This window comes from Octopus bimaculoides, chromosome 28, assembly GCF_046866305.1.
Source record: "Octopus bimaculoides isolate indiv1 chromosome 28, ASM4686630v1, whole genome shotgun sequence".
Taxonomy (NCBI): Eukaryota; Metazoa; Mollusca; class Cephalopoda; order Octopoda; family Octopodidae; genus Octopus; species Octopus bimaculoides.
Window position 1 is genome coordinate 11,754,562 of NC_142955.1, and position 17,118 is coordinate 11,771,679.

General features: G+C 35.9%; 1 protein-coding gene across 1 annotated transcript in view; it reads left to right on the top strand.

Annotated features, from left to right (window-relative positions):
- The first annotated feature begins 399 nt into the window (after positions 1-399).
- The window catches only part of LOC106877951 (uncharacterized), a 36,865-nt gene continuing 20,146 nt past the window's right edge, over positions 400-17,118 (top strand). Inside the window, exons 1-2 of the mRNA XM_089344079.1 lie at positions 400-700; positions 4,143-5,416. Coding sequence (XP_089200205.1) covers positions 4,444-5,416 — 973 coding nt within the window. The 5' untranslated portion in view covers positions 400-700; positions 4,143-4,443. The remainder of the gene's footprint in view (positions 701-4,142; positions 5,417-17,118) is intronic.

Here is a 17,118-nt window from a genome sequence, read left to right on the forward strand (position 1 = left end):
ACCATCCTCCCGCATATTCTCCATTATTCCTTCAGCTTTGATGATACACACTCACTCCTAACGTCATACATTTCTATCGAAAGATTGCCGGGTCCAAATGGACAATATGTAATCTGAACCTTTCCCCACTTATTATTATTATTATTATTTTTTAATTATTACGGAATCCCACGTTTTAGGCTTTGGAGGTTCCGATTCTGAAAAAAAAAATTTTCAAAAATCTCAAATTAAAAATTTCGATTCCCCCCCCCCCCCCCCACCATTTCCTCGTTAAAAAAAAAATTTCCGGAAAATATTTTAAAATGAGGAAATGGTGGTGGCGAGGCGAAATTTTGAATTTGAGATTTTCGAAATTTTTTTTTCAGAATAGCAATCTCCATAGCCTAAAACGTGAGATTCCGTTAAAAAAAAAAAATAATAATAAGGGGGGGAAGGTTCAGATTACATATTGTCCATCTGGACCGATTGCCGAATCCTAATGTAAACAATAATGATATCTATGGAAACTTATTTAGCATAATCAGATGGTAACCATGGTGATACACCTCACAACATTGATGAGTTGCTCTTTTGTTAATGTGAGAACATTTGTGCGACGTCACATGACATATTTCCCTTCCACTTCCTGTGTGACTTCGTAATAGATGTTTGTTCTATCGAAGGTATTTCACTATAAACACAAATTTATGTAGCATAACAGGTAAGATATAAATAATAGAGATATTTTAGTAAAAGTAGTTGGACACGAGTGATGTAAAACGTTTTGATGTTGCTAATCAGCTATTGATATTAATTCTTTTCTCCACCACTTTGTCTAAAATCAATGATTCAACAGATTTAGACAATAACTACGGCATACATTAGGATTTGATGTGAAAAGTTTTTCGGAGGTGTAGGAGGAATTTCGGATAACTCATGACTCTACTTCGGCAGCATTTTGGGTTAAGTACACCATTTGGTGGAGATGGAGTATATGTAATCTGGGTATACCCCCACTTTTAAATTTTTTTTTTTTTTTACGGAATCCTATGTTTCAGACCATGGAGAATCCGATTCTGGAAAAAAATTTTCAAAATTTCTATCCCCCCATCCCCAGTTTTTATATAGATCCACAGGGTAAACCTAACCCTAACCCTGACCGTAACCCTGACCCTAACCCTAACCCTAAACCTAACCCTAACACTAGTTTTGTGAGATTTGGCTGTTATTTCTAGCATGTAAATAGCCTGCTTGGTGGGAGGGGGGGGAATTGAAATTTTTCAAAATTTTTTTTTTCAGAATCGGAATCTCCATAGCCTAAAACGTGGGATTCCGTTAAAAAAAAATTAATAAATAAGGGGGGGAAAGGTTCAGATTACATATAGTCCATCTCTACCGTCATTTTTATGACAAGTTGCTCGTAAGTCTCTTATAACATTCCTTCCCGATCTTTTCTTTCATGCTTGCATACTGAATGCCAGAGCCTTCATTTCTTCCTAGGTATTTATAAGTTTGTTCCTGATCAAGTTCCTTCATAATTGTTAACATCTAGCGCAACTGAATTGGAGGTTTTCAATTTACTTTTCTGGAAAGTGGTCCTGGCACATTTAGCAAGACCAAATTCCATCCTGATTTCATTACAGAATCCTTTCACAGTACATAATAGGCCTTCAAGCTCATCATTGACTTTGCCATATAAAATACACGGCTTATTTTCTTGTCAGTTTTATATCCAAACCATGTTCTTCCAAGTTTGTAGCAAGCATATTGTCTACTCGGCTATTTCGCTTTAAAATTATATCAAATGGGCATGTTTCGGCATTGTCAACATTTAATCATATGGCTAGGGTTGGACTAGATTAATTGCAAAGATTGGATGGTCTTAACTAGCTAATCAGTGTTTGAGCAACAGTTTTTATCCCAACATAGAAACATTCTCTTCCTGTCCACCAACCATTATATAAGGACTGCTCCCTCACGTTATAGAGCAGAGAGAGGAGGGAGAGACGAGATCATGAGCCAAGCAGATGTCTTCCAGTTGCCGATGTTGCGCAGCACACAGGACAAAGCCATAAACATGCTATGAAATTTCAACTATGAGACAACTTCCACTGTTCAAGACATACTTAAAATTACCAAACCAGTTGCTTCACAATATGTAAGATATTTGCCATGTGTTCTTGCTGGTAGTATTATTCATGTTGTACCAACATGCTGTACCTTCTATTAGTGTTAAATTAAAATGTAGCAGTCAGTTACAATCTTTGTCTTCATATTTCTTGGTGCTCTTAACCATGGCTCATCTGGAACCAGAAATTTATTATTTTACCAGGGCCATAGCCACACAACTTCAACACCCGCCACCTTGTGTTATGCGGAGTGGGAGAAGAGTTCGTTGGCCGGCCAAGTTTGTACAGACTATTTCTAATTGTGCACTTTGCACAGTGATTGTCATTCAGTTGGAAACATTGATTATGACAAAGAGCCATTTCACTGTAAGCTCGCCAAAGCATGCTTAATGTTCCGAGTGGCAGGGGCGCTTCAAAAGTGGAAGAACATTCCTGGAAGATGATGAGTGATCTGGAAGGCCTGCCACGAGCGTCACCCCCAGAACTGTAGAGAAAATTCATCAACTCATCGATGAAAGTAAACAAAGTTTGTTCTTTTTTAGAAGCGTTGAGATGTATTGTAAGATACAGAAATAAATTTATTTCTCAAACGCATGATAATGCTATAAATAGCTTGATCAGGATAAATTATCCATTTATTGCAGAAAAATATGTTACTGGCCAGCCATGAGACTCAAACTCACATCTCTGTGATTACATGTCAAGTGTTTTACCATCAAACTAAACTGCCCGTAATCACAGAGATGTGAGTTCGGGTCTCATGGCTGGCCAGTAACGTATTTTTCTGCATTATATGGATAATTTATCCTGATCAAGCTATTTATAGCATTATCACGCGTTTGAGAAATAAATTTATTTCTGTATCTTTCATCAACTTTTGCATGAGGATCGTTGGAGGACAATCACTGACATTGCTGATGTTGTTTGTCTGTCATATGGGTCTGTGCAGGCAATCCTAATGTCTGAATTGAACATGTGGCATGTCTCTGCCAAGCTTGTCCCCCACCTGCTGACCACTGAGCAGAAAGAACATCACATTGAAGTCTTACAAGATCTCCGTCAGCATGCCACTGATGACACATCCTTGTCGAGGATCATCACCCTGTCATTGATTTCTCCTCACTTGTGAGTTTCTCTCCAAAAACAACATGGTTTTACTTCCACACTCATCCTATTCACCATATTTAGCCCCTGCAGACTTTAATCTTTCCCCCAGGATGAAAGTGCAGCTCAAAGGTTGCAGTTTTAACATTGTTGTCAAGATCTTGAGTGAATTGCAGAAGGTCCTTGACTCACTTATGGAAAACAACTTCCAGGCCAGATTCCAAAAGTGGCAGGAAAACTGGGGGGGGCCAGTGTATTGCTGTGCAAGGTGACTATTTCAAAAGAGATTAGGTTAAAACTTAACCCTTTAGCATTTAAACTGGCCATATCCGGCCAAAAGTAAAACTGGCCAGATCTGGTCTCTCACACCAACCCTACAATATCGTTTTAAAAATTAACAGCTACCTCATCAAAATCTCATAGCTACGAGATAATGCATGATTAGTTCAAAATAATGTGGATAAAAAAGCATTAACTATGGCAGAATAATGTGAACACTAAAGGGTTAAGCAAATATGTTATTTTCTATTAAAGATAACTAGTCCGGGAATTTTTTGATACCATCTCATAATTGTAAGCAAGCGTGACTGTCATATAAGCTATGTCATTCATTCCCAATATGCTGCAATAACATATCTGGCCATGAGGGAAAGTTACTTTGCTTTGAAACAGGTGAGGGGTGGTGACAGGAAGGGCATCCAACCATAGAAAATCTGTTTCAATAAAACTCTGTTTGACCCATTCAAGTATGGAAATAGCAGGAAGCTGATGATGATGATTATATAATGCATATATTTCGAAAGTAGAGAGAAAAATTGTCCTCATACATTCTTATTTCTATACAGTTTATCTGTATAAAAATAATCTAGTATAATTTGTCCAGTTGTTTTAAGTATCTTCCATATTTTATATTTTTGTTTATTATTTCAGATTATCTGAAGGCGTTGGCATCAAAGGTTCATCAAGGATCATCAATATTTATCAACTTTTAAAGATTAAAGAAGTTATGCTTAACAAATATATCTCATTTGATATTATTTGTAAACTGAGATTAGTAGTAATTTTATCTACCTCCTTATCTTGGATATGTACAACATGAATTTTCGAACTGAATTTAGATTACAAGGAGTTTGCAACATATTAAGATATTTGCAAAGATTACAGTTGATGGGAAAATAGCAAAAAAAAATATATTTGTTTGGAATCAATACAAACAAAAAGAAGAAAAATTATGGAAAAAGAATTATGTGAAGACAACCTCAAGTTTCAAGCAAAATCTAAAAGAATTGAATTTCCTGGTGATAGCAAGGAAGAAAGAGTGAAAACATCATTCACTTGTGATATCTGTGGTAAATCATTATCTCAAAAATGCCATCTCACTACACATAAACGTACTCATACAGGAGAGAAGCCTTATCATTGCGATATCTGTGGTAAATCATTCTCTGAAACTAGTTACCTAACTAAACATAAACGACTTCATACAGGAGAGAATCCATATCAGTGTGATATCTGTGGTAAATCTTGCTCGGGAAGTACTGACTTAACTATTCATGTACGCACTCATACAGGAGAGAAGCCATTTCACTGTGACATCTGTGGCAAATCATTCTCTCATGGAAATACACTGACTATACACAAACGTATTCATACAGGTGAAAAACCATACCACTGTGATATCTGTGGTAAATCATTCTCTGAAAAAGGTACCTTAACTATTCACAAACGTATTCACACAGGAGAGAAACCTTATTGTTGTGATATCTGTGGTAAATCATTCTCCCAAAGACCTCATTTAGCTGAACACAAACGTATTCATACAGGTGAGAAAGCACATCACTGTGATGTCTGCAGTAAATCATTCTTTAGAAGTAGTGACTTAACGGCGCACAAACGTATTCATACAGGAGAGAGGCCATATCACTGTGATATCTGCGGTAGATCATTCTCTCATAATCATAATTTAACCAAACACAAACGTATTCATGCAGGAGAGACACCATATCTTTGTGATATCTGTGGTAAATCATTCTCTCAATTATATAATTTGACTACACACAAACGTATTCACACAGGAGAGAAACCATATAATTGTGATATCTGTGGTAAATCATTCTCTGAAAATAGTACCTTAACAACTCACAAACGTATCCATACAGGTGAGAGTCCATATTGCTGTGACATCTGTGGGAAATCATTCTCTCGTAAAAGGAACTTAACTACTCATATAGGTATTCATTCACAACAGTAACTACACCAATGCCAACATTCTGATTGAAGTTAATGCTGTGCTGCAAGCTCACTACTGCATTTATCTTGATAACATTTTCCCCTTTTCTTGTTGGTATATGTAGTTATTTTACGAATGCTAGTTCTAGACAGTATTCATAAACGATGAAAGTAAACAAAGTTTGTATTTAGAAGCATTGACATGTATTGGTAAGATACAGAATTAAATTTATATCTCAAACGCGTGATAATGCTATAAATAGCATGATCAGGATAAATTATCCATATAAGGCAGAAAAATACGTTACTGGCCAGCCATGAGACTCGAACTCACATCTCTGTGATTACATGTCAAGTGTTTTACCATTAAACTAAACTGCCCAGCAACGAATTCTTCTGCAATTTTAGAACTTATAAATTTAGCTTCATAAGACGCTAACAATAAATTCAACTTTAAAATTGCAGAAGAATTCGTTGCTGGGCAGTTTAGTCTAATGGTAAAACACTTGACATGTAATCACAGAGATGTGAGTTCGAGTCTCATGGCTGGCCAGTAACGTATTTTTCTACATTATATGCATAATTTATCCTGATCACGCTATTTATAGCATTATCACGTGTTTGAGAAATAAAGTATTCATAAAATTACTCTGTATACCAATTAGAAACAAAAAAATCAGTTTGTTTATCACATTTAATATAAATACATCTTGATAAAGAAAATTTTCTGCAGTCCATCTGCACATGTACTGTGTTTAAAAACAATGTTCATAGACATCGTAAAAGTGAATACTCACCTGTCATTTTACTATTTTATTAGTGCAGGTATTTCTCATTAAGCCTTTATCCTTTAAACTGGCCATATCCGGCTCAGATATTCTAGCTGTTTAATTTTCAAACTGTGCAGATCTGACATCTCATGCCTGCCATAAAACATCATTCGAAAATACACAATCACATCATCAAAATCTCAAAGCTACAAGATAATGCATGATTAATTGAAAACAATGTGAATAAATAAGTATCACATTTGACAGTAAATTGATACCAAGCAGGATAATGTTTTAAAAACTGAACAAGTCATGTCTACTAAATACAAGATTGTTTAAATGTATCAGGTGACATTATTTTAATTCTAGAAATACATTGTTCAAAACTGATGTGGTCTATTTACTTTTCTGATGAATGTATATCAGTCAGTTTGATCTTCCATCTGCAGTGATGAGGATATTAGATGCAAAGTTCTGCCTTGTTGGGTTTTGTTTCCAGTCTGTTATCTTTACACAGCTAACCTCTTGCTAAGACAAAATCTTTGACTACTGATATAGGAAAATTGATTAAACAGTTACTGATGTTACAATCAGCCACCTGGTTAAATAAAAATTCATTAAATGCAAGAGAAACAAAATATATATTTGATCAATTAAAATTATGTAATGTGTTATTGTGTAATTACTAGAACCATTAAAGTTGTTAGTGAGAATAAATGGTTAATATAATGAGAAATATATTCACAGAGGAAACAAAATATAATAGCATGTAATGATAACTTGCTAACCCTGTATTTTATATAAACAACTATATCAACCTTGGTGAGATAACGTACCATTGTAATATTTTTAATAACTGCATGCTTTCAAAATACTTTGTAGCAATTACCATACAACATGTTAGTTCATGAGATATTTTTGGGGGATGAATACCTTAGATAATTTGCTTTCTTAAGATGTATTTACATTAAGTGTGATACACAGATAAAAGAAAAATAAGGAGAAATCAGAAATTACTCATTTTGCCCCGCAATATGATTCCAAATCTAAACAGTAGCAACATTTACACTAAGTCTTTTCTTATGGCTAGATAGTAACCATGGTGATTCATATATATATACCAAATTTCAAAATTTCCACTTAATTTCTAAAATTTCATAATCTGTGACAGAAACAGAAGAGATCTTACTCTGTTTGCCTATCTCATTTTCATGGTAAACTTTCTTATTCTCTATAAAAGTATATTACTAACACTGAGTGTGTGTGTGTGTTTGCATGTGTTTAAGGAATTTCATTAGGATGATAGAGTGATTTAAAAACGGTATGTAAAGGATAATTATTTTAATAGCATACTTGTCTGTTAATAAATATATTTTTTCTTACACACACACACACCCAGACTCACTTGAAGTGGAGTGGGGTTACTCTTTTACTTGTTTCAGTCTTTTTAACTGTGGCCATGCTGGAGCACCGCCTTTAGTCAAGCAAATCGACCCCAGGACTTATTCTTTGGAAACCTAGTACTTATTCTATCGGTCTCTTTTTGCCGAACCACTAAGTTACGGGGACGTAAACACACCAGCATCGGTTGTCAAGCGATGTTGGGGGGACAAACACAGACACACAAACACATACACACATATATATATATATATATACATATATACGACGGGCTTCTTTCAGTTTCTGTCTACCAAATCCACTCACAAGGCTTTGGTCGGCCCAAGGTGCCACGCAGTGGGAATGAACCTGGGACAATGTGGTTGGTAAGCAAGCTACTTACCACACAGCCACTCCTGCGCCTATAATTTTTCTTGTTGCTTAAAATCCAGCAATGGACCACCACTCATCATTACATAAAAAGTGTTTATGGGAAGAAAAATGCTGAAAAACGTCAATACATGTCAAGCCTGAGTACCTGAAGGAGTATGTCGCTTGGTTCCTTTCCTTACGGGCTGACTCACCACCAACCCAGCAACTTCATAAGTTTCTTGTGGCGGCTGCAACATTATATCCAGGTTCCTGAAGGCACGGAAGACTATACATAAAAATGATCTAATTAGTACCTTTTAAAACGCATGACACGTTTATAAAAAGAAATTTAGGGGAGGAGAGGGGTTTAAATTTTGAAATGCAGATTTGGAATCTCCGCACTCGATATAGTGGGTTACTGTAAAAAAAAAAAAAAAAACCATCCCAAAGGGGATGCGGTCCATTGTCTTTACCTCTGCGTACAGCATATTCATTTAATTTCTCTCCTTTTCAATATTTAATAAGAGAGAGTATGTTGTTCCCAAAAATGTTCAAACTTTAATTTTAGTACCCACTTTCCCATCATTTATGGGGAGAATTGCAAATATGGCCTATAAAGATAACTTATTTCCATAGAATTTTTATCAATACCTTTCCGTAAATGTTTTTCTTGCGCATCAACATCCCCTCCACACACACCTGTACGCGGATCCACATGGACAAAGTCCTGTGAAGTTTTTATTCCTTCTGAATGAAAAACACAAGCATATTATTTAATATCGTGTTTAGTATGACAGGTATGTAAAACATATTTCTGTGTATTTTCTCTGTTCATTCGCACGCGCACACACAGACATGCAAGCCGTTCATTTTTACTTTTAGACAGCAGGATGGGGTGGCGAGGAGTGTATGAATCAGTTTACTCTTTTACTTGTTTCAGTCATTTGACTGCGGCCATGCTGGAGCACCGCCTTTGTAGTCGAGCAAATCGACCCCAGAGCTTATTCTTTGTAAGCCTAGTATTTATTCTATCGGTCTCTTTTGCCGAACCGCTAAGTTACAGGGACGTAAACACACCAGCATCGGTTGTCAAGCGATGCTGGGGGGGGGGGGGGGGCCACAGACACACAAACATATACATACACACACATATACATATACGACAGGCTTCTTCCAGTTTCCATCTACCAAATCCACTCAGATGGTTTTGGTCGGCCCGAGGCTATAGTAGAAGACACTTGCCCAAGGTGCCACACAGTGGGACTGAACCCGGGACCATGTGGTTGGTAAGCAAGCTGAGGTTTTCATAGAAAATTTGAAATTAATCCTTTTTCACCATATTCTTAATCTCTGTATTTTTCCACAGAGATTGAAATAAAAAATTCCAAAAAAATGTTAAAATTCAAAAATTTGGGGTGAATTTAAAATTTTGAAAGCATGGTTTTTGGCATAGTCAAGAATCTCCGTCTTCGAAAACATAGGAATCCGCTGAAAAAAGCCGTTTTTTTTCTTTTTCGTGCCGGTGTACTTGTAAACATTGTGGAGGCGCAATGGCCCAGTGGTTAGGGCAGCGGACTCGCGGTTTCGATTCCCAGACCGGGCGTTGTGAGTGTTTATTGAGCGAAAACACCTAAAGCTCCACGAGGCTCTGGCAGGGGATAGTGACAAACCCTGCTGTACTCTTCCACCACAACTTTCTCTCACTCTTACTTCCTGTTTCTGTTGTGCCTGTAATTCAAAGGGTCAGCCTTGTCACACTCTGTGTCACGCTGAATATCCCCGAGAACTACGTTAAGGGTACACGTGTCTGTGGAGTGCTCAGCCACTTGCACGTTAATTTTACGAGCAGGCTGGAACATTGATCAGATCAACTGGAACCCTCGACGTCGTGCCAACAACAACAACTTGTAAACATTAACCAAATGATGAAATATGTAGTCAATAAACTCACCTTTCAGAACAAAATGAAATGTTAAGTGAGAGATAGTTGTATTATTTCTTTGTCGCTTGAAATAAGTGGGGGAAAAAAGGATTGTTAATTAGTTTATTACTTAAAATGATTTAATTATCTTATTTAAAAAATATTATTACAGCAGTAATATCGAGAGGTGGAAGAAAAAAGATCCACGTGTAACTCTCTTTCTAATGTCAATAACTCTTGTTGGAACCCTTTTCTTCAACATCCTGCCGCTTATAACGTTGAATTTTTGCTATGGTGGCAAAGTACAGCCTGGTTTAATTCGTAGCCTTTCTTAATTTCATATATATATATATATATATATAATACAAAAAATTTATATGCATGTATACACACATATATGTACATACTTACATCTACATGTGTATATAGATGCATATCAGGGTACAGGACGTTAGAACAATGAACTACAGACAACGGAACGAACACATAGGAAAACAGATAACCACTTGGAATTAATCTTTCGTCAGCTGCCTCTATTCTAACTAGAGGTTTCGAAGATAATATATATATATATGTGTGTGTGTGTGTGTATATATATATATATGTATATATATATATATATATATATATATATATATATATATATGTGTGTGTGTGTGTATCATCATCATCGTTTAACGTCCGCTTTCCATGCTAGCATGGGTTGGACGATTTGACTGAGGACTGGTGAAACCGGATGGTAACACCAGGCTCCAGTCTGATTTGGCAGAGTTTCTACAGCTGGATGCCCTTCCTAACGCCAACCACTCAGAGAGTGTAGTGGGTGCTTTTACGTGTCACCCGCACGAAAACGGCCACGCTCGAAATGGTGTCTTTTATGTGCCACCCGCACAAGCCAGTCCAGGGGCACTGGCAACGATCTCGCTCGAAAATCCTACAGGAGCCAGTCAGGCGGTACTGGCAACGGCCACGCTCAAAATGGTGCATCTCATGTGCCACCCGTACAAGAGCCAGTCCAGGGGCACTGGCAACGATCTTACTTGGCTTGCCGGGTCTTCTCACGCACAGCCCATTTCCAAAGGTCTCGGTCCGTAGTCATCGCCTCGGTGAGGCCCAATGTACGAAGGTCTTGCCTCACCACCTCAGCCCAGGTCTTCCTGGGCCTACCTCTTCCACGGGTTCCCTCAACTGTTAGGGTGTGGCACTTTTTCACGCAGCTATCCTCCTCCATTCTCACCACATGTCCATACCAGCGCAATCGTCTCTCTTGCACGCCACAACTGATGCTTCTAATGTTCAGCTTATATATATATACATATATGTGTGTGTGTATATGTATATATATATATATATATATATATATATATATAACAATTAGAAAATGGAGGATAATATGCTGAACCCAACTACTTGCAGACAATGTATCCCGTTGAATTCATTAATTTAATTCATAGCAAAAGTGACAAAAAAAGAAGAAAGAAAGAACCAAAGCACAGGTGTCTATGGCAGACTATGTTATTTTGCCAGCCTGGTTTTTGGGGTAAAACCTCCACTTTTACCCGCTCCCATTGATTGCACTTAGTATAGCACTAAATGTAGCAATAATTGGGTACCCTCCCACTATCCCTTAGTGGGTTGAACCCCCAACCCCTAACTCTCTCACGTTTTATATATATATATATATATGTGTGTGTGTGGTGAGAATGGATGAGGATAGCTGCGTGAAAAAGTGCCACACCCTAACAGTTGAGGGAACCCGTGGAAGAGGTAGGCCCAGGAAGACCTGGGCTGAGGTGGTGAGGCAAGACCTTCGTACATTGGGCCTCACCGAGGCGATGACTACTGACCGAGACCTTTGGAAATGTGCTGTGCGTGAGAAGACCCGGCAAGCCAAGTAAGATCGTTGCCAGTGCCCCTGGACTGGTTCTTGTGCGGGTGGCACATGAGATGCACCATTTTGAGCGTGGCCGTTGCCAGTACCGCCTGACTGGCTCCCGTAGGATTTTCGAGCGAGATCGTTGCCAGTGCCCCTGGACTGGCTTGTGCGGGTGGCACATAAAAGACACCATTTCGTGCGGGTGACACGTAAAAGCACCCACTACACTCTCTGAGTGGTTGGCGTTAGGAAGGGCATCCAGCTATAGAAACTCTGCCAAATCAGACTGGAGCCTGGTGTTGCCATCCGGTTTCACCAGTCCTCAGTCAAATCGTCCAACCCATGCTAGCATGGAAAGCGGACGTTAAACGATGATGATGATGATATGTATATATGTATATATATATATATATATATACACACACATGTATATATATATATACATATATATGTGTGTGTGTGTGTGTGTGTGTATATATATATATATGTGTGTGTGTGTATATACATATATATATATGTGTGTGTATATATATATATATATATATATATATATATATATATATAACCTGATATGAAATACTAACAGTAACAAGCTTTTTTTTTTTTTAGCTCTCAAATCCTCCAGTACAGAACCATTATTGCAAGAAAATAAGCAATAAAACTGAAGTGCAAATTCTTTTCTGCTAAACTGTAGATTCAGGGCTCAATGTAAAGCAGGTAAGCTCATTCTCCCAAAAGGCTAAAATACTATTGTTGCTGTTATTGTTGCAACTGCTGCTGGTCTTGTTTCGGTTCAAGTGAAGCCTTATTAAGGAAGATTTTTATGTCCTTTTTCTTTTCGAACTGGCAGGGGTGATATGTCAGGATTGTAGAAGAGTCAGAAAGCCTGCTTTTGTATTATTATTATTTTTTTTTTTTGTATTTTGTTTTTTTAATTCAAATCTCACTGAAAATAATTTCACTGTTTATTCTTTCGACATCAATATAATAAAGTACCAGTCAAGTATTGGGGTCAATAGGATAGACTATAAACCCCACTCGAAATTTTCCAGTCAGGAACCATAAAGATGTCAAATTAATCAGCTTCTTCATCATCATTTAGCGTTCGTTTTCCATGCTGGCATGGGTTAGACAGTTTGACTTGAACTGTTAAACTGGAGAGCTGTACCAGGCTGCAGTCTGGTGTGACAAAGTTTCTACAGCTGGATGCCCTCCCTAATGCCAACCACTCAGAGTGTAATGAGTGACTTATGTACCACTACCTCAGGTGTCCTTTACATGTCACCTGCAGCTGTATCTTTTGTGTCTTTTCAAAGTCTTTTAAATTATATCAAGCTCACTGAACCTTCTACTCAGCCCTATTAAAGCTGGGTTAATAAAATGAAGTTCCAGGAAAGTACAGGATTGATGGTGTCAACTAACCCCTTTCTTGAAAGTTGCTGGCCTTGTAACTAAATCAGAAATTATTATTACTGGTATTGCCAGACAGCATGCCCAGTGGAATTTCTCCTACCTTTATATTATGAGGCCTACCAAAGCATTGTAAGTGGATTTTGTAGACAGAAAATGAAAGAAGCATCAACTGTGATGCTACATGATATTGAAAAGTGGGACCTGAATGTTGAGGATGTGTGAAGACTAGAAAGAAATGAAGCCAGTATACTCTGTTGTATGTGCAATAGAGCACTAGTGTATCGAGAGAAAAGTTAGGCATAAGAGGAATTATATACAGTGTGCAAGAGAGGAGACTGTGCTGGTTTGGTCATTTGATGCTGATGGATGAGGACAGCTGCATAAATAATTGCTGATCACTTAAAATGGAGGGAAATCATGGAAGTGAGAGATACATCTTCTTGTTTTTGTATTGCTTCCAGGGAAGTTGGAAGAAATTTTTGTTAAAATGTTGTGTGCTCTTGTAGAAGGGATGGAAGCTCATGGAATTGAGAATGACATAACAGAGGTGGGCATTTTTACATGTTTTTGGTGAGATTGCTGTGCATTACTGCCAATCGACCTGGAGGAAAATTCAGCAATTGGGACTTGTAAATCTTTATAATAATGATATAGACTTTTCTTTATTCTGTCGAAAAGTGAATGCTTTGGCCTTTCTGCCTGTTGCTGTAGTACCAATAGGACTGCAATGCTTGAAACCAAATGTACCTGAAAATGCATTGCCGTTTATTGAATACATAGAAAATACTTTTGTAAATGGAATGCTAAGAAGCAATGGAAGATGGTCAAAGCCATTATTTTTGTTTGAGTTCACACTTGATGGTAAAGCACATACAATTAATTTTATTGAAGCATGGCATAGGCGATTTAGTGTCTTCGTTAGATCACATTCAAATCTATATAATGTTCTTGATGTTCTAAGAAGAGAACAAATCATCAAAACAAGATTATCCCAACTTACCATAGGGGGCAAGCCCCAAGAAGAAAAATACCAAAGCAACAAGAAGAGAGAAAAGAATATTGCCAATTACCAGAATCGATCAATGAAAGATTACCTTCATAGCATTGCACATAATCTGGGTTCTTATTAAATTTCATTTTCATTTTATTCTAATAAATGTATATTCTACTTCAAGTATATATATTATGCACATTTGTGATTTATTTATAAATTGATATAATCAGACAAGTTTCATTATACCTAACCTAAATGTGATTTTACCAAGGTGTCTTTAGACAAGTGAACTCTTAGACAAAAATGCTTTTAGATCAAAGTGCCTTAGATTAAAGTTGTTTTGGCCAAAGTGCTGTATTCCGTATGTATGTATGTATGTAGTGCACTGCTGGTGTAGTGAATGGGGAAAGCTTGGTTTGCAATATTTGCAGAGGTGTATACTTGTCAAGAGCAGGGCTCATTAGCCACCAATGGAGCCGCAAATGCAAATATAAGTTAGTCCTAGAGTGCACAATATTCCTACAAGTCAGCAATGATCTTCCTCGGTCACGAGTGGACGGCGATCATGTATGTATGTATATACATAAATATATATATATATATATATATATATATACATATATATATATATATATATATATATACATATATATATATATATATATACATATATACATATATATATATATATATATACATATATATATATATATATATACATATATATATATATATATATATATATATATACATATATATATATATATATATATATATACATATATATATATACATATATATATATATACATATATATATATACATATATATATATATACATATATATATATACATATATATATATACATATATATATATATATATATATACATATATATATATATATACATATATATATATATATATATATATATACATACATATATATATATATATATATATATATACATATATATATATACATATATATATATATATATATATATATACATATATATATATATATACATATATATATATATATATACATATATATATATATATATATATATACATATATATATATATATATATATATACATATATATATATATATATACATATATATATATATATATATATATATACATATATATATATATATATATATATACATATATATATATATATATATATATACATATATATATATATATATATATATACATATATATATATATATATATATACATATATATATATATATATATATATATATATATATACATATATATATATATATATATATATATACATATATATACATATATATATATATATATATATATACATATATATATATATATATATATATATAGGGTCATATAATTGGGTAAATAATGCGGGTTTTTTTATACTTCCTTTATTTTTCAAAATTTAAGATAAACAAAGTTCTTCCTTAATCTAAAATATACTCTCCTTCATTCTCGACAATGCTCTTCCATCTATATGGGAGACTTGCAAGGCTCCGCTCCCAAAATTCACTTGTCTGTGACAAAAAATATTCCTTCAGTACTGTTCTGACTTCCTCAACCGAATTCATATTTTTCCGTCCAAATGACTGGGGAATAAATTATAATCAGATGGGGCAATGTCTGGCAAATATAGCGGGTGAGCATTGTTTCCCATTCAAACTGCTCCAGCCTTTGGAATGTCATCCTTGTATGTGGCCAAGCATTATCCTGAAACCAAAGATGGTTGTTTTCTAATGGTACACAAGTGTCAATGAATGGTTGAATGACCAAATCCAAGCTTCTCTGCTAGCTCCCCAACAGTTACGATGGGATTTTGTTCCACCAAGGTTTGCAAGACATCCTTCTCATGCACTTCAAATCATCCAGGATAAGGCTCATCTAGGCTGTAGTTTCCAGCTCGGAATTTCTGGAACCACCAATGACACTGGCTTGTGCTTATTGCCTGATCCCCACATACTGCATTGATATTCCTCACACTTTCTGTTGCATTGTTGCCTTTATTGAACTCACAAAGCAAAATATGTTGAATATGCTCCTTTGCCACTTCCATTATAGCTTTGAAAAAATAACTTAAAATCAAACTGCACTCTTCGAAACTTACACTAAGAATAAGTATAAAGTAAAATTACTACCTGCTTTTAAAGCAAGTTGATGCAGGTAGTTTATCCTGTAGCCCCTCCGACTTTTAGTTCATGCAATGGAAAAAAAACCGCATTATTTATGGGATGAACCAAAATATATACACACATGCATATGTTTATATATACATGTGTGTGTGTTTACTTGTCATGACACTCTGTGATAGTTGTAGGTGAGTGTCACCATCATGCAAGTGATGGGAGATATTCCCATATTTGGAAACAGGCATGAGTTAATAAGCAGACAGGCATCAAGCTGTAGAAAATGTCTCAGTGAATTCCATCTCAGTGACACTGTGTGTGAGAAGACCTTACTTATTTAATTACAGGTACAATCCATCTGACTAGCTTCAGTACAGTTTCCATCTACCCAATTTCACTCAAAGTAATATTTGACCAGAGGTTCAGGAAATGTTTAACCAAAATATCGCAGAATGGGAATGAACCTAGGGCTACAATGTAACCCACTGAGTCATATTGTACTTACTGTTTATAATGGCATTATATCCCCATAACCTCACAGTTCAGCAAAAGAACTAACAGAATAAGTATCAAATTATAGGCCCAGACATGGCTGTGTGGTTTAGAAGCTTGTTTCTCAGCCAAGTGTTTTCAGGTTCAGTGCCACTGTATAGTAGCTTAGGTAAGCATCTTCTTTCATAGCCCCAGACCAACCAATGCCCTGTAAATGATGTCTTTATACATTAAAGCTTTTATCACTGACATACTGGGTTACCAATCCATTCAACAGAATTATCTGCCAAATACACTGACATAA